This window comes from Oncorhynchus kisutch, linkage group LG26 (assembly GCF_002021735.2).
Source record: "Oncorhynchus kisutch isolate 150728-3 linkage group LG26, Okis_V2, whole genome shotgun sequence".
NCBI classification, from domain to species: domain Eukaryota; kingdom Metazoa; phylum Chordata; class Actinopteri; order Salmoniformes; family Salmonidae; genus Oncorhynchus; species Oncorhynchus kisutch.
The window spans coordinates 13,638,143-13,661,737 of NC_034199.2; the positions used below are offsets into that span (position 1 = coordinate 13,638,143).

Below are 23,595 nucleotides of genomic sequence, written 5' to 3' on the forward strand. Positions count from 1 at the left end.
TCCGTTGATCATCCTTGAGATGTTTCTACAACTTGATTGGAGTCCACCTGTGGTAAACTCAATTGATTGGACATGATTTGGAAAGGCACACACCTGTCTATATATGGTCCAACAGTTGACAGTGTATGTCAGAGAAAAACCAAGCCATGAGGTCGAGGAAATTGTCTGTAGAGCTCCGAGACAGGATTGTTTCGAGGCACAGATCTGGGGAAGGGTACCAAAAAATGGATCCCAAGAAGACAGTGGCCTCCATCATTCTTAAATGGAAGAAGTTTGGAACCACCAAGACTCTTCCTAGAGCTGGCCGCCCGGCCAAACTGAGCAATAGGGGGAGAAGAGCCTTGGTTAGGTAGGTGACCAAGAACCCGATGGTCACGCTGACAGAGCTCCAGAGTTCCTCTGTGGAGATGGGAGAACCTACCAGAGGGACAACCATATCTGCAGCACTCCACCAATCAGGCATTTATGGTAGAATGGCCAGATGGAAGCCATTCCTCAGTATAAGGCTAGGGCTGTTGCGGTGACCGTATTACCGCCACACCGGCGTTCACGAGTCATGAAGGCAGTCAAATTCCACATGACTGTTTAGTCACAGTAATTAGGCTTCTCAAATCAAATCAAATCAAAGTTTAGTCAAAGTTTCACCTTACAGTGAAATGCTTACTTAAAGGCTCTAACCAATGGTGCGGGGGGGAAAAGGTACAGTGAGGGAAAAAAGTATTTGATCCCCTGCTGATTTTGTACGTTTTCCCACTGACAAAGAAATTATCAGTCTATAATTTTAATGGTAGGTTTATTTGAACAGTGAGAGACAGAATACCAACCAAAAAATCCAGAAAAACGCATGTCAAAAATGTTATAAACTGATTTGCATTTTAATGAGGGAAATAAGTATTTGACCCCTCTGCAATACATGACTTGGTACTTGGTGGCAATCACAGAGGTCAGACGTTTCTTGTAGTTGGCCACTAGGTTTGCACACATCTTAGGAGGGATTTTGTCCCACTCCTCTTTGCAGATCTTCTCAAAGTCATTAAGGTTTTGAGGCTGACGTTTGGCAACTCGAACCTTCAGCTCCCTCCACAGATTTTCTAATGGATTAAGGTTTGGAGACTGGCTAGGCCACTCCAGGACCTTAATGTGCTTCTTCTTGAGCCATTCCTTTGTTGCCTTGGCCGTGTGTTTTGGGTCATTGTCATGCTGGAATACCCATCCACGACCCATTTTCAATGCCCTGGCTGAGAGGAGGTTCTCACCCAAGATTTGACGGTACATGGCCCCGTCCATCGTTCCTTTGATGCGGTGAAGTTGTCCTGTCCCCTTAGCAGAAAAACACCCCCAAAGCATAATGTTTCCACCTCCATGTTTGATGGTGGGGATGGTGTTCTTTGGGTCATAGGCAGCATTCCTCCTCCTCCAAACACGGCGAGTTGAGTTGTTGCCAAAGAGCTCCATTTTGGTCTCAGCTGACCCCAACACTTACACCCAGTTGTTCATTGGAAAACTTCAGACGGGCATGTACAGTGGGGAGAACAAGTATTTGATACACTCTCGATTTTGCAGGTTTTCCTATTTACAAAGCATGTAGAGGTCTGTAATTTTTATCATAGGTACACTTCAACTGTGAGAGACGGACTCTAAAACAAAAATCCAGAAAATCACATTGTATGATTTTTAAGTAATTAATTACCATTTTATTGCATGACATACTTGTAAGTATTTGATCACCTACCAACCAGTAAGAATTCCGGCTCTCACAGACCTGTTAGTTTTTCTTTAGGAATCCCTCCTGTTCTCCACTCATTACATGCATTAACTGCACGTGTTTGAACTCGTTACCTGTATAAAAGACACTCAATCAAACAGACTCCAACCTCTCCACAATGGCCAAGACCAGAGAGGGTGTAATGACATCAGGGATACAATTGTAGACCGGCACAAGGCTTGGATGGGCTACAGGACAATAGGCAAGCAGCTTGGTGAGAAGGCAACAACTGTTGGCGCAATTATTAGAAAATGGAAGAAGTTCAAGATGACGGTCAATCACCCTCGGTCTGGGGCTCCATGCAAGATCTCACCTCTTGGGACATCAATGATCATGAGGAAGGTGAGGGATCAGCCCAGAACTACACGGCAGGACCTGGCCAATAACCTGAAGAGAGCTGGGACCACAGTCTCAAAAAAAACATTTGTAAAACACTACGCCGTCATGGATTCAAATCCTGCAGCGCACACAAGGTCCCCCTGCTCAAACCAGCGCATGTCCAGGCCCGTCTGAAGTTTGCCAATGACCATCTGGATGATCCAGAGGAGGAATGGGAGAAGGTCATGTGGTCTGATGAGACAAAAATACAGCTTTTTGGTCTAAACTCCACTCGCCGTGTTTGGAGGAAGAAGAAGGATGAGTACAACCCCAAGAACACCATCCCAACCGTGAAGCATAGAGGTGGAAACATCATTCTTTGGGGATGCTTTTCTGCAAAGGGACAGGACGACTGCACCGTATTGAGGGGAGGATGGATGGGGCCATGTATCGCGAGATCTTGACCAACAACCTCCTTCCCTCAGTAAGAGCATTGAAGATGGGTCGTGGCTGGGTCTTCCAGCATGACAACGACCTGAAACACACAGCCAGGGCAACTAAGGAGTGGCTCCATAAGAAGCATCTCAAGGCCCTGGAGTGGCCTAGCCAGTCTCCAGACCTGAACCCAATAGAAAATCTTTGGAGGGAGGTGAAAGTCCATATTGCCCAGCGACAGCCACGAAACCTGGATCTGGAGAAGGTCTGTATGGAGGAGTGGGCCAAAATCCCTGCTGCAGTGTGTGCATACCTGGTCAAGAACTACAGGAAACGTATAATCTCTGTAATTGCAAACAAATGTTTCTGTACCAAATATTAAGTTCTGTTTTTCTGACGTATCAAATACTTATGTCATGCAATAAAATGCTAATTAATCACTTAAACATCATACAATGTGATTTTCTGGATTTTAGTTTTATATTCCGTCTCTCACAGTTGAAGTGTACCTATGATAAAAAAAATACAGATCTCTACATGCTTTGTAAGTAGGAAAACCTGCAAAATCGGCAGTGTATCAAATACTTGTTCTCCCCACTGTATATGTGCTTTCTTGAGCAGGGGGACCTTGCAGGCGCTGCAGGATTTCAGTCCTTCACGGCATAGTGTGTTACCAATTGTTTTCTTGGTGACTATGGTCCCAGCTGTCTTGAGATCATTGACAAGATCCTCCAGTGTAGTTCTGGGCTGATTCCTCACCGTTCTCTTGATCATTGCAACTCCATGAGGTGAGATCTTGCATGGAGCCCCAGGCCGAGGGAGATTGACAGTTCTTTTGTGTTTCTTCCATTTGTGTTTCTTCCATCTCACCAACTGTTGTCACCTTCTCACCAAGCTGCTTGGCGATGGTCTAATAGCCCATTCCAGCCTTGTGTCCCTGACAATCTTGTCCCTGACATCATTGGAGAGCTCTTTGGTCTTGGCCATGGTGGAGAGTTTGGAATCTGATTGATGGATTGCTTCTGTGGACAGGTGTCTTTTATACAGGTAACAAACTGAGATTAGGAGCACTCCCTTTAAGAGTGTGCTCCTAATCTCAGCCCGTTACCTGTATAAAAGACATCTGGGAGATAGAAGTCTTTCAGATTGAGAGGGGGTCAAACAATTATTTCCCTCATTAAAATGCAAATCAATTTATAACATTTTTGACATGCGGTTTTTTTCTGGATTTTTTTGTTGTTATCTGTCTCTCACTGTTCCAGTAAACCTGCCATTAAAATTATAGACTGATCATATCTTTGTCAGTGGGCAAACGTACAAAATCAGCAGGGGATCAAATACTTTTTTCCCTCTGTGTGTGTGTGTGTGTGTGTGTAAAGAAATAAAACAACAGTAAAAATACATTTGAAAAAAGAGTAGCAGGGCTGTATACAGACACCTGTTAGTCAGATTTATTGAGGTAGTATGTGCATGTAGGTATCGTTAAAATGACTATGCATATTTGAACAGAGAGTAGCAGCAGCGTAAAAGAGGGGTTTGGGGGGCACACAATGCAAATAGTCCAAGTAACCATTTGGTTACCTGTTCAGGAGTCTTATGGCTTGGGGGTAAAAACTGTTGAGAAGCCTTTTTGTCCTCTCCAAGCTCTGATGCTGCTGCTGGTCATTAGTAGCCTACCAAACTTGCTAACTGCTTGGTACTCAGCACTCCATTGTCCCTCTAATCACTCTGACATCAATGCAAATGTATTTAATTTGAGTCAAATGTTTCCGGCCTTCCACAAGCTTCCCACAACAAGTTGGGTGAATTTTGGCACATTCCTCCTGACAGAGCTGGTGTAACTGAGTCAGGTTTGTAGGCCTCCTTGCTCGCACATGCATTTTCAGTTCTGCCCACAAACTTTCTATAGAATTGAGGTCAGGGCTTTATGATGGCCACTCCAATACCTTGACTTTGTTGTCCTTAAGCCATTTTGCCACAACTTTGGAAGTATGCTTGGGGTTATTGTTCATTTGGATGTCCCATTTGCGACCAAGCTTTAACTTTCTGATTGATGTCTTGAGATGTTGCTTCAATATATCCACATAATTTTCCGGCCTCATGATGCCATCTATTTTGTGAAGTGCACCAGTCCCTCCTGCAGCAAAGCACCCCCACAACATGACGCTGCCACCCCCGTGCTTCACGGTTGGGATGGTATTCTTCGGCTTGCAAGTCTTCCCCTTTTCCCTCCAAACATAACAATGGTCATTATGGCCAAACAGTTCTATTTTTGTTTCATCACACCAGAGGACATTTCTCCAAAAAGTATGATCTTTGTCCCCATGTGCAGTTGCAAACTGTAGTCTGGCTTTTTTATGGTGGTTTTGGAGCAGTAGCTTCTTCCTTCTTCCTTTCTTTCTTCCTTTCAGGTTATGTCGATATAGGACTCGTTTTACTTTGGATATAGATACTTTTGTACCTGTTTCCTCCAGCATCTTCACAAGGTCCTTTGCTGTTGTTCTGGGATTGATTTGCACTCGTTTACTGTAGATATAGATACTTTTGTACCTGTTTCCTCCAGCATCTTCACAAGGTCCTTTGCTGTTGTTCTGGGATTATTTGCACTTTTCGCACCAAAATACGTTCATCTCTAGGAGACAGAACGCGTCTCCTTCCTGAGCGGTATGATGGCTGCGTGGTCCCATGGTGTTTTTACTTGCGTACTATTGTTTGTACAGATGAATATGGTGCCTTCAGGCATTTGGAAATTGCTCCCAAAGATGAACCAGACTTGTGGAGGTCTACATTTGTTTTTCTGAGGTCTTGGCTGATTTATTTTGATTTTCCCATGATGTCAAGCAAAGAGGAACTGAGTTTGAAGGTTGGCCTTGAAATACATCCACAGGTACACCTCCAATTGACTCGAATGATGTCAATTAGCCTAAAGCCATGACCACATTTTCTGGAATTTTCCAAGATGTTTAAAGGCACAGTCAACTTAATGTAACGATCCTCTTCCTGTGAATGACTGGACCAAAGCGCAGCGTGAGACGTGTTCATGATATTTTATTAAAACCAGAACACTAGAACAAAAAATTACAAAGAGGAAAACGAACAGTTCTGTAAGGAAACTAACTATACAGAAAACAACTAACCACAAAACCCATGTGGGCAAGAGCTACCTAAGTATGGTTCCCAATCAGAGACAACGATAGACAGCTGTCCCTGATTGAGAACCATACCCAGCCAGAAACAAAGAAATACAAAAACATAGAAAAAATAACATAGAATGCCCACCCTAGTCACACCCTGGCCTAACCAAAATAGAGAATAAAAACCTCTCTATGGCCAGGGTGTGACACTTAATGTATGTAAACTTCTGACCCACTGGAATTGTGATACAGTGAATTATAAGTGAAATAATCTGTCTGTAAACAATAGTTGGAAAAATGACCTGTGTCATGCACAAAGTAGATGCCCTAACCGACTTGCCAAAACTATAGTTTGTTAACAAGAAATTTGTGGAGTGGTTGAAAAACGAGTTTTAATGACTCCAACCTAAGTGTATGTAAACTTCCGACTTCAACTGTAATTGGTATCATGTTGGGATTACCATATCTCTAAGTAAGATCAATTAAAAGACAATGGTTCTATGTGATGTCAGTTAACATTAATCTGAATCTGAATGTAAATGTAAAACAACGGAATGTAAAAGTTTCTCTGAACTGCCTAGACTGAATTAGAGCTTTGTACCGTCCTTTAGCTGAAACCCACTCCCTTGTTCTTGACATTGGATATGTATTATGCTGCTGTCTTTGTTTGCTGCTACCTTTAATCTGTGTCTCTTGTGTTTGTCATCACAGGGTGATCGGGGTCAAGCTGGCCCGGCCGGAATTCAGGGAGAAAATGGTATTGGACTTCCTGGACCAAAGGTACATTTAGTCTGTTTTTGCTTTTGTCTAACTAATGAATTGTTTTATGTTACCTGTTCCATCTCACCGTGTCTTTTTTCCAGGGTGATCTGGGATTCCAGGGAAAACCCGGCCCCCCTGGTCCGACAGGGTTGAGTGAATATGGCCAGCCAGTGAGTGGAATGAAACACCCGACTAGTATTTTACTGTAGCTTACTATATTATGTAGTTTGGTTTCATTGACAACATGATACACTTTGTGAGTGATACTATACACTCAGTGTACAAAACATTAAGAACAAATTCCTAACATTGAGTTGCACCCCCCCCCCCCCCCCCCCCAGTGATGCTGGCCCATGTTGACTCCAATGCTTCCCACAGTTGTGCCAAGTTGGCTGGATGTCCTTTGGGTGGTGGATCATTCTTGATACACCCGGAAACTGTTAAGCGTGAAAAACCCAGCAGCGTTGCAGTTCTTTACACAAACCGGTGTGCCTGGCACCTACTACCACTTAAATATTTTGTCTTGCCCATTCCACCCCTGAATAGCATACATACACAATTCATGTCTCAATTGACTCAAGGCTTAAAAACTATTCTTTAACCTGTCTCCCCCCCTTCATCTACACTGATTGAAGTGAATTTAACAGCTGACATCAATAAGGGATCATAGCATTCACCTCGATTCACATGACCAGCCTATGTCATGAAAAGAGGAGGTATCCTTAATGTTTTGTATACTCAGTGTATATCACAGTAGGAATGACAACTACATAGACAGTGTCATCTGACCCAATGTTGGTAAAAGGATAATGCTGGTTTATTTTACAGGGGCCTCAAGGGCCACAAGGTTTTCAAGGGGAGAAAGGACCCCACGGAGAGGGGCTCCCTGGGCCAAAGGTATGATTACGATTTTGTCATGAATAAAAGGGAAAATACAATAGAGAAATGATCTGGGTGCAGCTAGAATGCGCTCCTCTTCATTTTTATCCTCCATTCTTTCTATTGTCTTAGCCCACAGAATTGTGTTAGCCCACAGCATCCTTTCTGGGATTATCATTAGCTACAGTGCTGGAAGCAGAATGTCCACTCAAAAGACCTTCTTTGTGTTACACCAATAGCAGAAACAGACCTAACCATAAATCAGACGGCTTCTCAACCTCTTGATTCTACCAGCGCCTGGGCTGTTGAAGATGGCCATCTGTTGGGCTACAATTAGCCTCAGAAACTGACAAAGAGTTACATAAGCATGAAAGCACAACTCTCATTCACTGAATTTCAGAGGGAGGAACTGTGTAATAAACACATTTACTGCATCTGCCAAAGCCAGGCCCTGCTCTTCTCCAAAGTAGTCTACCCACAGCTAGTTCTCAGTCAAGTGTGTTACCATTCATGTTGATGCGCGCATGCAAACCCTTTAAAAACAATGTCATTTCTCCATCTTGCAACTTGTGGAGTGACATATCATATCTTATATGTGGACTGTTCAAACATCACATACACTTGGAGAGGGGCTGGATTTCCATGGGATTTAAGTGGCAATCAAACACAAAATGGAACACATTATGTAAACATAGCTATCCTTTTTTGTATGACAGCACAGTTCATCTTGGGTTTTATTGGAGTTATATTATCATCGTAACATGTGGAGACGTGAACATGAACACAGTGCTTATATCGGATGAGTAAATGTATAAAACATCCTTGTGAACAAATTCTTTAGCAGTGGAATACTTCCTTCAGTCTGTTTTTCCTAATTCAAGTCAGAACCTGAGAGCAAATAAAATAACAGCAGTGTTGAGTGTGACCTGCGGTTGATGCACGTACATTTGGCAGTAGTAGGCAGATCGGGGAAAATGAGCGTAACACAGAAAATGTCCCGAGGTAACCAAACATGGGCTCTTATGGGAAAGCCCCCGTTCCAAAAAGGGGTCAGAGCAGTTTTAAAGGACAGGTCAACCCCCCCCCCCCCCCCAACAATTAATATGTTCCTGTCTGTGTGTCTGCATTTAATTATTTTTCAACTGTTGCTGATGTAATAAACATGCCTAATTTCATCACCCTCTCCCTCTGCCAAGTTTGACAAGGGTAAGCAACAGAAGGATAAAGTAAACAGATTCCAACATGAACGCCATATTTGAGAATAACATAACTTCAGTCATACAGGACCATGTCATGTTACTCACAAGACAGACAGGTGCTAACTTAACCCTCCCGGTCCCCACTACACTATCGACTAAGAATGAGAACAATGAGGATAGTGCCGTGATTGTGTGAACCAGTGGGAGCTGGATGTGTGTGACTGGGAGAGTCTTTTGTTCTGCAGGGAGAACGGGGGCTGGCCGGACCGAGGGGGCCAAGAGGACAGACGGGTGCAGGAATCAAAGGAGAAAAGGTGGGCTGTAAATACATCATTAATCAATGCCATTCACACAAACATGCCATGTCTACCCAACAAAAGACCTAATGAAGTTCATAAAGAAGCCTTGGATCCTCCCTCTGGGCCTCCTTGGAGTACTCCATTGAGAAAGAAAGGGCGGGGGGGAGGGTCATAGCTGTAGTTACTGTGGGAAAGTTGAAGGTAGGATTCTTTTTGCATGATGTAGGATTCAATAAACAACCATGCTACAGTACATTGTTACATACAACTATTGGCATAACCCGTGTCTAGCACTCAAATTAAGCCACATTTATGGTTAGATGGTTAGGGATTTTAGCCCTCTGTAGTCAAGGACAAGATACTCTATATGCTCACATCACATTTAGGAAAGGCACTCGTGCAGATATTCAGCCTGGTGATTCTATTAGTACCAATTATCTTGATTTGAAGACATAAACGCCAATAAACTCATAAAGGTTTAAATGCCAACCTAGACCCTCAACCAGGGCCGGATTAATGCAGGGGTTTAACGGGGCTGAGGCCCCTGGGGGAAGAGAAAGCAAAGAGGAAGCAAAAAACAAAAATATATTATAATAATAGTTTTACAATAATATTAAAGGAAGTATATACTGTATATATTAAATACTGTATGTAGTATATATTTAGGATTTTTTTTACTGCAACTGCCAACCCTCAGGAGCCTGCTAGTCATGCCTTTTTTATCCAACCACAGGAGTCCGTGCCAAATGTTCAAAATACACCAGAGAGCATAATTTAGCCATAGAGAATCAATAGTTCATAATGGATTAAGTTTTATCACAAGCACATACAGGTATCAGCCAAAATAAAAGAAACACCAACCTAATGTGTTTTAATAGGGTGTTGGGGCACCACGAGATGCCAGAATAGCTTCAATGCACCTTGACATAGATTCTACAAGTGGACCTAAACCATACCAGGAAAATAAACCCCCACACCATAACATATACTTTTTATACCTTGTTTACCCAAGTGTTTCCTTTATTTTGGCAGTTACCAGTTTGCTTTCAGTTTGGAAGGCCCCAGTTTGGGCAGCATGCGTGTCAAATATACAGTTTTTTGCATTGTGGCCATAGACATATAATCCATAGAAGGGTTTTGGGACCTCTTACCCTGGCAATTTGACAGTTAAACTCATGGGTACACTAGCAATGGATGCCAGTCCTGACTTGAATGAGAACTGCCATCTATGGATTATATTTCTATGGTTAGTTGCGGCTGTCGGTTTGCCTTTTACAGAATTCACAATACAATTTCGGGAAAAACATGCTGTTTGGAAAGCAAATGCCCAATGCTGAAAAGAGAAGACTAATCTGTGTTTAGAACCAATAAAAAAATATATATTCTCAACAACTCCCAATTTTAGCTAACAGCAGCACTGTTTTTCAAATGATCTCATCTTGAGATAGGCTATTGCCACGACGAGCGCATCGGCCATCACCGTGAGCTGGAGGCAGGGGGGCCTATGAAAGACAAAGCCCCGGGGCCTATGATTTCTTAATCGGGCCCTGTCCTTAACCCTTTCTATGTTTGACCTCAGGGTGAGTTCGGGCCTCCAGGTCATCCAGGACTTGTTGGACTTACAGGAGCGGGCATCCAGGGGGAGAAGGTAAGCTGAGTGGCGGAGATTAACGAAACACTACACTTGCATTCCCATCAAACACACACACACATGTAATTGTGATTGTTATTCCTCAGGGAGTGGAGGGTCCCAGAGGTCCACCTGGAGGCAGAGGACCTCAAGGAGAGGGCTTACCTGGACCTAAGGTTGGTAGAGACAATGTAAAGCCATGAATTAAAGGCCCAGATAATGGAATTCTCTAATTGCTATTGTTTGTAGCTAGCCTGTTGTTTTTGCCTGGTGGATTTCTTCACCCTACTTTCCATTCTCTTATTTCTAGGGTGATCAAGGTTTCCCAGGAGAGCTCGGAGCTACAGGGGAGAGAGGCGTTGGTGAGCCAGGGCCAAAGGTAAGACAAATACCGTATCCACCCTCTTCCAAATAATAAAAAAACACCTTCTCAAATAAGCCTGTTGAACTTGTGATATATTTTTAAAAGCTAGTTGTTTCTTTTCCAGGGTGAGCTTGGTACATCTGGCCTGGCTGGCTTACCTGGTCTTCCAGGCGAGGACGGGGCTCCAGGACAGAAGGTGTGTTATTTCACCTTTACACCACTTCTATAGATCCAGTATAGTTCTATAGATCCCGTATAGTTCTATAGATCCAGTATAATTCTATAGAACTATAATGGATCTAGTATACCACAAAGGAAAGGAATGTGCCAATGTGAAATGGTCTGTCCCATCTACCCTTCACCACTGCCAGGGTGAGGCGGGTGTAGCTGGTATAAGAGGTCCTGATGGAGCAGCAGGGATCGGCACCCAGGGCGAGAAGGTAGGTTTCACATCCTTACCCTTCTGTAATACTAACCTGTAAGCACCAAGAGGGGGTCATGTAAATGATGTGTGCTCCACCCCTACCAGGGAGACCAGGGTCAAAGGGGCATCCGTGGATTACATGGACCTCCTGGCATGACCGGACCCTCAGGGGCAAAGGTAATAATGATAATACTAATTGGTTGCATTTATATAGCGCCTTTTCACCTACAGTAGATGCTCAAAGCACTTTGTATAGGTAGCATAGTGGAGAGGTAAGGAGAGGTGAGGAGTGATATATGCCAAAGGGGAATCAGGTGGATGATTTGGTGGACATGATTGAAAGGGGCCAGGTTGGGAATTTGACCAGAACACCTCTACTCTTACGATAAGTGCCATGGTGAGAATAACACAATAACACACAATAACACAATCTGATCACAGCACAGCAGATTTAGCGAACCTGATAGTATTGTTTGCTTTGACCTACCATTATTCATTCAATTAACGTCTATTTAGGTTATTTACAAGCAACACTCAACACACACTGTGTTGACTGCATATTTGTTGAGATTGTTGTAATAGCAGGCCAACAGTTTGAGTTCAACCAAAATACATTAGAAGATTACAAAAGTGGCGGACTCTGCAGAAAATCTCTGCAGGCTGTTGGTAGTGTAGGGCTTGTTTGGATAAAGTGTCTGTAGAGTTCAAAGTTATTTGATTTTTTTTTCAGGGGGAGCCTGGCACACCAGGCCGACTGGGCATGCCAGGACTACCGGGACGGGCCATTGCAGGTCCCAAGGTAAGAAATACACATCTATTAACACCCTGTTTCTGTATGCAAGTCTTGGCAGGTACTGTACACATTTGACAGGCCTGTTAGCCTGCAGTAAGAAACACTGTTACATGCAGTCTGTTGCAATGCATCCTCGCATCCTGGCTGATAAACAGCATTGTGATGAGCTTATCTCATTCTCTGTCTCAGGGTGATCTAGGCCCACCTGGTCCCTCTGGGCCGACTGGAGAGACAGGCTATGGGCTACCTGGGCCAAAGGTAAGTGTTGCAATTCACAACAAAGAAAATATGAAATTACTATTACTATGAGGCATATGCTCATCGTTTTGAATAATGTTTTTTTTTTACCAGGGTGACCGTGGTAATCCTGGTCCATCAGGACCTTTTGGATCCAAAGGTGAAGGTTTCCCTGGTCCAGTGGTGAGTACTTACAACCAGCATGGCCAACTGCATACTTAACTGCAGATTGCTGGTGTTAAGCCAAACTCATTCCATTTGGATTGTTCCCTGTTTCTTTTTTAGGGTCCTCCAGGCCTTCCAGGTCTACAGGGAGAGCAGGGCCCTGAGGGCATTGGCATCCCAGGACCTAAGGTACTTGTCATCTGTATCTCTCATGTATCTGTCCCTAAATCCTCTATGTCAATCTGCTACAACCTACTATATGTCAACGTGAATGTGTATTATGTATCGTACGTGACTCTACATCTGTCTGTCCCAGGGAGACATTGGCTTCAGAGGATTGCCAGGTTTGCCAGGCCCAAAAGGAAAGGGTGTGCAAGGACCACCGGTATGAAGCTAATATGAACAGAACTTCCATTATTCAGCCATAGGTCACATTCTGAGTGTAATACCTTAACACATACCGGTAGTCCAGCTGTGATGGCAATGTCCAAACTCAATCAACTTTAGTTATAGTCTGTAGCCTGTCCGTCCCCTCCCATTAAATTAGCATCATTGGTTTCCAGGGTAACATTGGAAGGAAAGGACCCCCTGGTCCAAATGGGCCCCCAGGGGAAGGTCTGCACGGCCCCAAGGTATGTTTAATAACACCGTCCACTCCTGACCTGTGATCTTTAGTGTGTTTTAGCTCTTTTTCAACTACCTGGCCTTTGGGTAAATGACCAACCGATGGGTCTTGTTTTGATTAATGATTCATCTTTTGTATTTTAGGGTGAGCAGGGGTCTCAGGGTGTGACAGGGCCAAGGGGACCCATAGGGGAAGGATTCCCAGGAGGTAAGGTAAGAGGATGACATGCATGCTTCAACTCATAGCCCTCTTCCTCTGATGGATGCAGTGACCTTGTCTCTAACAGCAGTGCTCCTGTTGCTTCCTCCTGTCTCATCACCGCAGGGTGACCGTGGCTTGCAGGGTGAGAGAGGAAATAAGGGTGTAAAGGGGGGCATGGGAGATTCTGGGGTTCCTGGAGAGTCTGTGAGTTTTCTAAATATTCATTGTTTTACCAAAATTGCTGTTTTATGGTGTTCTTTCATATCATTTAGAAGTAGTGATGTATGAATCATTTCAAATGTTTCTCTCATAACTCAGGGGAGGCCAGGAGTAAAGGGTGAAGTGGGGCTTACAGTAAGTTCACAAACTTTACATACTGCTTGAATGGCTCTGTAATATATACAAAAATATGAAATATGAATATAAATCTCACACTTCTATCACTTCCAGAGAGAAGACATCATTAAATTGATCAAGGAAATATGTGGTAAGACTAACACCATGATAATAATAAATCCAAGCTAAAACATGAAGCTTTAATTAAATAATGTTAATTCAGCATCTCTCTCATGCTTTTAGGATGTGGAATCAAGTGCAAAGAGAGGCCAATGGAGCTTGTATTCGTCATTGACAGCTCAGAGAGTGTTGGTCCGGAAAACTTTGAAATCATCAAGGACTTCGTCACAGCGCTGGTGGACCGTACCACTGTTGGACGTAACGCCACCAGAATTGGATTAGTCCTGTACAGTCTGGATGTCCACCTGGAGTTCAATCTGGCGCGCTACATGACCAAACAAGATGTCAAGCAGGCCATCAGGAAGATGTCCTACGTGGGTGAGGGAACCTATACTAGCACCGCCATCCGGAAGGCTACCCAGGAGGCCTTCTACAGTGCCCGTACTGGGGTTAGGAAAGTGGCCATTGTTATCACAGATGGACAGACAGACAAACGAGAGCCTGTGAAGCTGGACATTGCTGTGAGGGAGGCCCATGCTGCCAACATTGAGATGTATGCCCTGGGGATTGTCAACACCTCAGATACAACCCAGGCCGAGTTCCTGCGTGAACTAAATCTGATCGCCTCTGACCCTGACAGTGAACATATGTACCTCATCGACGATTTCAACACTCTACCAGGTGATTAACATGGTCATATGTGTATGGTATCACACATTACTTAATACAATGCTGTTGTACAGTAATAACAACTTTACCCTTTATTGTCATACAGATATCATATTTTATACTTTACCTGAGGTTGTCATTTCTCTCCTTTTGTCTTTCAGCTCTGGAGTCAAAGCTTGTTAGCCAGTTCTGTGAGGATGAGAATGGAGCCCTTGTGTTGAATCGCAACACTAATGGCTTTGGAAGAAATGGGAACAACGGCTATGGGAACAATGGCTATGGGAACAACGGCTATGGGAACAACGGCTATGGGAACAACGGCTATGGGAACAACGGAAATGGGAACTACGGACAGGGGAATAGCGGACATGAGAATAACGGACATGAGAATAACGGACATGGGAATAGCGGACAGGGGAATAGCGGAGAGGGGAATAGCGGACAGGGGAATAGCGGACAGGGGAATAGCGGACAGGGGAATAGCGGACAGGGGAATAGCGGACATGAGAATAACGGACATGGGAATAACAAACATGGAAACACCTATAATGAGGATCCTATCCTAAATCCAAGTGGACGCACCAGTTCCCAGAGTCACATCAGAGGCCGTGGAGATAACTTTGATCTGCCCCTCAATGCTGGACCACTCCCAGTGCAGGTCCAAGTAGACCTTTACAGGACACATTTATATCATACAAAGTATCTCTCCTTAGGTGTTATAGGGGAGCAATTGAATGATTGCTTTGTTATAGTCATTGCTCTGTTAGTCAATTAAATTACATTTTAGCAGTAGTGGGTTGAGTTACTGTCTAACTAATCTATGTGTATGTGTCATCATCCAGGTGGATGATGAAGAGGGTGAAGATTTAGACGTAAGGACCCACGTGCGAGGAGGTAGTACTGTGGCTGTAGCTAACGAAACAGTATCCATCTTCCCTGCAAAGGAAAGCTCCCACTCCAACACAGCTGTCTCGTTATCAGGATCAGCATCATCATCCTCAGGAACAACAGGTTCATCATCATCCAGCGAGGGACAATTTCAGCCTGTATCAATTACTATCCCTAATTCTATTTCCCCCCAAGGTTAGGACCTAACACTGCAACATGTTGTGTTAGATAAAGAAACAGAGTCATTTCTGTCATGGAAGTTGGCGTTCAATATCTTTACACGTTTTCAAATTCCTTGAATTCGGGAAAGTATTCAGACCCTTTTACTTTTTCAACATTTAATTACATTACAGCCTTATTCTTAAATGGATTAAATCAATATTTTACCTCCTCAATCTACACACAATACCCCATAATGACAAAGCTAAAACAGGTTTTTAGAAATGTTTGCAAGTATTCAGACCCTTTGCTATGAGACTCGAAATTGAGATCAGGTACATCCTTTTTCCACTGATCATCCTTGAGATGTTTCTACAACTTGATTGGAGTCCACCTGTGGTAAATTAAATTGATTGGACATGATTTGGAAAGGCACACACCTGTCTATATAAAGTCCCACAGTTGACAGTGCATGTCAGAGCAAAAACCAAGCCATGAGGTCGAAGGAATTGTCCATAGAGCTCCGAGACAGGATTGTTTCGAGGCACCGATCTCGGGAAGGGTACCAAAAAATGGATCCCAAGAAGACAGTGGCCTCCATCATTCTCAAATGGAAGAAGTTTGGAACCACGAAGACTCTTGCTAGAGCTGGCCGCTCAGCCAAATTGAGTAATCGGGCGAGAAGGGCCTTGGTCAGGGAGGTAACCAAGAACCCGATGGTCACTCTGAAGGAGCTCCATAATTCCCCTGTAGGGATGGGAGAATCTTCAAGAAGGACAACAATCTCTGCAGCACTCCACCAATCAGGCCTTTATGGTAGCATGGCCAGACGAAAGCCACTCCTCAGTAAAAGGCACATGACAGCCCTCTTGGAGTTTGCCAAAAGGCACCTAAAGACTCTCAAACCATGAGAAGGGTCACGTCTGGAGAAAACCTTGCCCCATCCCTATGGTGAAGCATGGTGGTGGTACCATCATGCTGTGGGATGTTTTTCAGTGGCAGGGACTGGGAGACTAGTCAGGATGGAGGAAAGATGAACAGAGCAAAGTCCAGAGAGATCCTTGATGAAAACCTGCTCCAGAGCAGTTCACCTTCCAATAGGACAATGACCCTAAGCACACAGCCAAGACAACGCGGGAGTGGCTTCAGGACAAATCTCCTTGAGTGGCCTAGCCAGAGCCCAGACTTGAACCTGATCGAACATCTCTGGAAAGACCTGAAAATAGCTGTGCAGCGACACTCCCCATCCAACCTGACAGAGCTTGAGAGAATCTGCAGAGAAGAATGGGCGAAACTCCCCAAATACAGGTGTGCCAAGCTTGTAGCGTCATACCCAAGAAGACTTGAGGCTGTAATCGCTGCCAAAGGTGCTTCAACAAAGTAACTGAGTAAATGGTCTGAATACATATGTAAATGTGATATTTTAGCTTTTTATTTTTAATAACTTTGCTAACATTTCCAAAAACCTGTTTTTTCTTTGTCATTATGGGGTATTGTGTGTAGATTGATGAGTGAAAAATACAATTTGATAAATTTTACAATGAGGGATATAATGTAAAAAATGTGGGAAAAGTCAAGGGGTCTGAATACTTTCCGAATGCACTGTATGTCATACCTCTCCTTCGATGTTGTTTTGTCAGAGTCTGTCTCGCTCAATCCCCGCTGTAACCTGAGTTTGGACCAAGGCACCTGTCGAGAGTATAACATCCAGTGGTATTACGACAAACAGGCCAATTCCTGTGCACAGTTCTGGTATGGAAGCTGTGAAGGAAATGCCAACCGCTTTGAGACAGAGGATGTGTGTAAGAAGACCTGTGTTCTATCTAGAACAGGTATGTGCCACAGCTCATAGTGCTCTTAAGCTTCGGTGCTCTGTTTTCTGGTATTCTTTTTGATGTGCTCTCTCTGTATTTTCCACAGCTGGTTAAAACAGGCAGATGATCAATCAACTCATCAGAACAATCTGCCATGGAACCAACTAAGCAAAGTGCAGAGGATGTTTAATAATAGTATACTACTGATATTTAAACATTTTATATTTACAACAGGCATATATCATTGGAAATAGCGTTATTTTTGCAGCTCTCTGTGTCTCTCTCTCTTGAGGTGTAGAGAATAAGGGAAGGACATGCCACTTCTAGATTTCATGAAGTTGCCTTTCTTTTCAGATGTATGGTTATCTGTGGACTTTATTTACGGAAGTCTGAATTTGTGAAGAAAATATAACGTTGCTATGGTAACTGTTTTATTACATTTGAAAAGTGATCCTATACCTTACTCTTATTATATTGATGTTGGATTAACTAACCCATTCAATACCTCAATGTTACTCAAACGTAAGCTGTACTGAACAAAGGGGATAGGTTCAAGCCCAGCGTTTGTCATTTCAGGTTTACCCGAGAAAAACATCACACAATACAATTCTCATACCTCTTAGCCATAAGCACATTGTGCTGCCATTATGCTGTCCCACAATATCGTTTTATAATATAGGGATAGTCTTCTAGAATACATTATTTTTTTTGTAGTATACGTCTGAATTCAGTAATTGTATTTTAAAGCAAACTAAATTAAATAGGTGCTGTAATTATTTTTCTTGTTTGTTTAATGATATGTATTAGTCCGTTTTAGGGTCACATACGCCAGGCCTATAAGTGACAGTATGCAACTTGACCTATGTATTTTTCTTCCAACGTGTTTTGGGAAATCGCACGTTGCTGTTGATGAAAAAGCTAACTTTGAAATTAACCACATTTTTTACACGTGTACGTACTGGTTTTGATGATTTTGTTTTGTATTTGTTTTTATTGATTGAAAAAGGATAGATAGACAACTTCACAAAACAGTGGGAAGCTTTGGAGTCAACATGGGACAGCATCCCTGTAGAACACCTTTTAGCGTCCATGCCCTGACGAATTGAGGCTGTTCTGGAGGCAAAAGAGGGTGCAACTCAATATTAGAAAGGTGTTCCTAATGTTTTGTACACTCAGTGTATTTGGCCTTGTGTTTTAGGTTGTTTTCCTGCTGAAAGGTGAATTTGTCTCCCTGTGTCTGTTGGAAAGCAGACTGAACCAGGTTTTCCTCTAGTACTTGCCTGTGCTTAGCTATATTCCTTTTCTTTTTATCCTAAAAAGCTCCCTGGGCCTTGCTGATGACAAGCATACTCATAACATGATGTAGAATCACCATGCTTGAAAATATGAAAAGTGGTACTCAGTGATGGGCTGTATTAGATTTGCCACAAACATAATGCTTTGTATTGAGGTCAAAACGTAAATTTCTTTGCCACATGTTTTGCAGTATTACTTTAATGCCTTATTGCAAACAGGATGCATATATTGGAATATTTTTATTCTGTTCAGGCTTCCTTCTTTTCATTCTGTAATTTTGGTTATTATTGTGGAGTAACTACATTGTTGTTGATCCATCACCATCTCCTTTTAAAATGACCATTGGTATCATGGTGAAATCCCTGAGCGGTTTCCTTCCTCTCCGTCAACTGAGTTAGGAAGGAAGCCTGTATCTTTGTAGTGACTGGGTGTATTGATGCACCATCAAAAGTGAAATTAATAACTTCACCATGATCAAAGGGATATTCAATGTCTGTTTTTTACCCATCTAACAATTGGTGCCATTCTTTTTAGAGTCATTGGAAAACGTCTCTAGTCTTTGTCGTTGAATCTGTGCTTGAAATTCACTGCTCAACTGAAGGACCTTACAGATAATTCTATGTATGGGGTATAGAGATGGGGTAGTCATTCAAAAATCATGTTAAACACCATTATTGCACACAGAATTACATACAACTTATCTGACTTGTTAAAGGTTAAAGGAAATTTTTACTCCATACAACTTATCTGACTTGTTAGGTTAAAGGACATTTTTACTCATGAAGTTATTTAGGCTTGCCATAACAAAGGGGTTGAATACTTATTGACTCCAGACATTTCAGCTTTTAGTTTTTTATTAATTTGTACAAAATTCTAAAAACAGAATTCCACTTTGACATTGTGGGGCATTGTGTGTAGATCAGTGACACACATCTACATTTTATCCATTTTAAATTCCAAGTTGTAATACAACAAAATGTGGAAAAAATGAAAGGGGTGTGAATACTTTCTGAAGGCACTGATTCTTGAAGAAGAAATGCCTCATGAGCTTAGTTCAACTGTCCCCATCAGAACCCAAAATATAAGCTTGTTTTACAAACACTGCATAGCCTCAAAACATGGTTCAAACTATAATTTAGAAAATATCACGGATGGTCAGTCCTTACATCCATAGCTCTGTCTATGAATTTGAGAGCAGTTTACCGAAACAGCGGTTATTGTTTGAACAGCAGATTGCCCCTTTAACCAAGCTCCAACTCTCCTCATGTGCCTTTTTGTGTTCGTTCTTCAACTGTGAATAAATATAATTTTGGGATTCTTATCTCCGTCTCCTCATTGTATTCTGACTGATGCGTCATAGTGGCAGCAATAAACCTGATCTAGCCTATCATACAGTCCAACCTAGTCCTTCCTTCGTTTAAGTAAGCCCTCCACCTTTTTGATCTTTAAAAGAGGCCTGTTTGTGTGTGTGGTTCTATAGAGTAGATGTGCTGTGTGTTCTCTTTCAAATGCTTTTTTCGGTATCTCACTATGGGGAACCGGTGACCACATAGAAGCTCCAATCACACAAAGTCTGACGGACAGAATCACTGCTTTCCTGGACTCGCTGTGGAGTGTGGGATTACAGCTTCTTGTCGAGAGAATTGGGTACTTTTACTGAAAGGAAAATTTCTCAGGCTCCAGTCAAAGCTAGCACCACATGGCTAGCCTTCATCAAACTAGCCCACTTAGCTACCTGCTTCATGATGCTTTTTCCCCACCACGGTGGAAGAGAGGAAGGAGACTTTTGAGATTTGGTTAGCCAATGTGGCAAGGCAAGGCTAACCTAGCTAGCTCACCGAAGACTTATGCCATGCACTTTTTCTTCAGCTAGCCTTTGAATGCCAAGATTAGCTAGCTACACAGCTAAGATTCAGCCAGCAGATGCATAGCCCGTACTTCCCACTTGCTGGAGCTATGGCTACTAGTACCCCTTCACAGGGTGAACCCAGCTTGCCCCCTGCTCCCCTACACCGTGCCTATGTGGGTTCTTTATCAGGGAAGACACTCATTCTATCTTTCACCAGCTTGGGACTGGAGCATGCCCAGACAGCTCTCGCTATCCCAGCGTCCTGCATGCATTGCGCGAAGTTGCCCCCCCCCCCCCCCCCCCCCCCCCCATGAGGCTATTCTTCCTCCCAGCCTTCGGGCAAAGAGGCCACCCAACAACCCCTGGCCGAGGTTATAGACGGTCTCCCCCCAGATTTCCACCAGATGTTCGACAAACTAGCAGCAAGGAAGGAAGACATGGTGATTGTAGAGGAGGAGGACGACAGTATTCTGCACATCTTCTGCGACAAGGATGATGAAGAAGCTCAGACCTCGAGGCCTTCTAGAACACTTGCCCCCCTCTCCCAGCTTGGAGTGTGGGCAACTCCATGTGTACAAACGGGCTGCAGCCAAGCTCCAAGTGGTGGAACCTTCTCTAGCTAACTACCTATAGCCCGAATGCCATGCGTCCTCCCTCACCGGCGCATCTCTCCCTGACATGATGGAATGTTTCTCTTCTTCCATCCTCCAGAAGGTGTATGTGTCCACAACAAGCTCATTTAGGGCACTGAACTTTACCACTCTACTGATGGCATATCAGGGAGAGCTGCTGGAGGAGATGGTCAACCTTAATGGATTCGGGCATGTCCAACCCAGCTGTCTGGGAACCCAGCTGTCTGCCAACCCAGCTGCCTGCCTAGGGGCGCTATCCATAACTGTGAATGCGCCAGGAGCCTTGCGGTGATAGGAGAGAGGGCCTAGTGGCTGAATCTGTCCAGCCTGACAAACAAGGAGAAGGCTGACTTCTTGGATGCCTCTATCGAGCCGAACAAGCTGTTGAAACAAAAGGCGAGGCTTTAAACTTCTGTCCCAGTCCGACATCCCCTGCAAAGAGCCAGTGTAGCTGCATGACAGGAAGAGGGCAGTATACTGGTACCAGTGGCTCCAGGCCCCCACTTGTGATTCCCCTGGGGTAAAAAGGGGGCGACCGACCTTGGGGTCTGTCCCCAGTGGATGAGGGGAGCAGGGCATGGCTCACACGGTGTCCGACTCTTTCCCCTCTCTCCTCTCGGGCGGAAGGCAGATTCCCTGCTCAACAAAAAGAGTCTGCCATCGTTTTGAGTCTGTGCACAGGGAAGATGGAGGGAGCCCACTCTCCTCTCCAGGGCTGTTACGGTGACTGAGTGGCCTACCTGGCTGGCATGAAAAAGAAAACATGGGAAAAGCGTCCTCCATTCGCTATTCGAGTTCATTCAGATTACATTAATTTTTTTCCCTGCCCCTGTTCTGATGGTTGCATGCCTGGCTGATAATGGCCCATTCTAAATCAAAACAAATTTCACAGATATGATTTAGTTTATGAAAAAGCAAGATTAGAATAGTCTGATGGGTGAGACTATTATCACGTGTGAATGAAAGACTAATGAACAGCATGTGCAGTCTACTGAGGCAAGACAGAGCGCATGCATTTTCATTTTCATATGTTTTGATTTCTAAGACATTCTAAGGTTTGTGTCATCGATTATGTTGCCAAATAACTCTAAATTAAGCGTTTAGGACCCTGGGAACAGGGTTGACTGGCCACTATTAAAAAGAGGAGGATCCCATCTTTCTAGTGCTACTTCTCAACTCCTAAAATGAAGCACATTAATCCACTTTACAACGGGAGTAGCCGAGGCTACCTGGCATATTAAAAACGTAATCACACAAAGCACTTCCTTCTTTTGCTATTCGAGTGTATATTAAAAAAAGAAACGTCCTCTCACTGTCAACTGCGACTATTTTCAGCGAACTTAACATGTGTAAATATTTGTATGAACATAACAAGATTCAACAACTGAGACATAAACTGAACAAGTTCCACAGACATGTGACTAACAGAAATGGAATAATGTGTCCCTGAACAAAAGGGGTGTCAGAATCAAAAGTAGCATTCAGTATCTGGTGTGGCCACCAGCTGCATTAAGTACTGCAGTGCATCTCCTCCTTATGATTTGCACCAGATTTGCCCGTTCTTGCTGTGAGATGTTACCCCACTCTTCCACCAAGCGCTGCAGGAAGGGCACCGCAGGAAGGGTACCACATGAGGGAGGAGGATTTCCTCCCTGTAACGCACAGCGTTGAGATTGCTTGCAATGACAACAAGCTGTGACACACCGCCCCAGACGTTGACGGACCCTCCACCTCCAAATCGATCCCGCTCCAGAGTACAAGCATCGGTGTAATGCTCATTCCTTCGACGATAAACGTGAATCTGACCATCACCATGGTGAGACAAAACCGCGACTCGTCAGTGAAGAGCACTTTTTGCCAGTCCTGTCTGGTCCAGCGACGGTGGGTTTGTGCCCATAGGCGACGTTGTTGCCAGTGATGTCTGGTGAGGACCTGCCTTACAACAGGCCTACAAGCCCTGTCCAGCCTCTCTCAGTCTATTGCGGACAGTCTGAGCACTGATGGAGGGATTGTGCGGTCCTGGTGTAACTCGGGCAGTTGTTGGTGCCATCTTGTACCTGTCCCACAAGTAAGATGTTTGGATGTACCGATCTTGTGCAGGTGTTGTTACACGTGGTCTGCCACTGCAAGGACGATCAGCTGTCCGTCCTGTCTCCCTGTAGAGCTGTTTTAGGCATCTCAAAGTATGGACATGGCAATTTATTGCCCTGGCCACATCTGCAGTTCTCATGCCTCCTTGCAGCATGCCTAAGGCACATTCACACAGATGAGCAGGGACCCTGGGCATCTTTCTTTTGGTGTTTTTCAGAGTCAGTAGAACAGCGTTTTTAGTGTCCTAAGTCTTAACGACCATTCCGCAGGTGCATGCTCATTAATTATTTATGGTTCATTGAACAAGCATGGGAAACAGTGTTTGAACCCTTTACAATGAAGATCTGTGAAGTTATTTGGGTTTTGACTAATTATCTTTGAAAGACAGGGTCCTGAAAAAGGGACGTTTCTTTTTTTGCTGAGTTTAGGCTACAAATGACATGTTTTTGTTGGGGCCCATCCTAAATCTAAACAAATTTCAGTCATATATTAGTAGGCTATATGTAAAGAC

General features: G+C 43.7%; 1 protein-coding gene across 1 annotated transcript in view; it reads left to right on the forward strand.

Annotated features, from left to right (window-relative positions):
• Nucleotides 1-19,833, forward strand: part of col28a2a (collagen, type XXVIII, alpha 2a) — a 30,780-nt gene extending 10,947 nt beyond the window's left edge. Inside the window, exons 11-35 of the mRNA XM_031806340.1 lie at nucleotides 6,364-6,432; nucleotides 6,516-6,584; nucleotides 7,243-7,311; nucleotides 8,738-8,806; nucleotides 10,371-10,439; nucleotides 10,529-10,597; nucleotides 10,732-10,800; nucleotides 10,910-10,981; nucleotides 11,157-11,225; nucleotides 11,315-11,386; nucleotides 11,940-12,008; nucleotides 12,192-12,260; nucleotides 12,354-12,422; nucleotides 12,525-12,593; nucleotides 12,721-12,789; nucleotides 12,968-13,036; nucleotides 13,173-13,241; nucleotides 13,354-13,434; nucleotides 13,549-13,584; nucleotides 13,681-13,717; nucleotides 13,810-14,367; nucleotides 14,517-15,013; nucleotides 15,198-15,438; nucleotides 17,043-17,234; nucleotides 17,323-19,833. Of these exons, the coding sequence (XP_031662200.1) occupies nucleotides 6,364-6,432; nucleotides 6,516-6,584; nucleotides 7,243-7,311; nucleotides 8,738-8,806; nucleotides 10,371-10,439; nucleotides 10,529-10,597; nucleotides 10,732-10,800; nucleotides 10,910-10,981; nucleotides 11,157-11,225; nucleotides 11,315-11,386; nucleotides 11,940-12,008; nucleotides 12,192-12,260; nucleotides 12,354-12,422; nucleotides 12,525-12,593; nucleotides 12,721-12,789; nucleotides 12,968-13,036; nucleotides 13,173-13,241; nucleotides 13,354-13,434; nucleotides 13,549-13,584; nucleotides 13,681-13,717; nucleotides 13,810-14,367; nucleotides 14,517-15,013; nucleotides 15,198-15,438; nucleotides 17,043-17,234; nucleotides 17,323-17,330 (2,829 nt within the window). The 3' untranslated portion in view covers nucleotides 17,331-19,833. The remainder of the gene's footprint in view (nucleotides 1-6,363; nucleotides 6,433-6,515; nucleotides 6,585-7,242; nucleotides 7,312-8,737; nucleotides 8,807-10,370; nucleotides 10,440-10,528; nucleotides 10,598-10,731; nucleotides 10,801-10,909; nucleotides 10,982-11,156; nucleotides 11,226-11,314; nucleotides 11,387-11,939; nucleotides 12,009-12,191; nucleotides 12,261-12,353; nucleotides 12,423-12,524; nucleotides 12,594-12,720; nucleotides 12,790-12,967; nucleotides 13,037-13,172; nucleotides 13,242-13,353; nucleotides 13,435-13,548; nucleotides 13,585-13,680; nucleotides 13,718-13,809; nucleotides 14,368-14,516; nucleotides 15,014-15,197; nucleotides 15,439-17,042; nucleotides 17,235-17,322) is intronic.
• The last annotated feature ends 3,762 nt before the right edge of the window (nucleotides 19,834-23,595 follow it).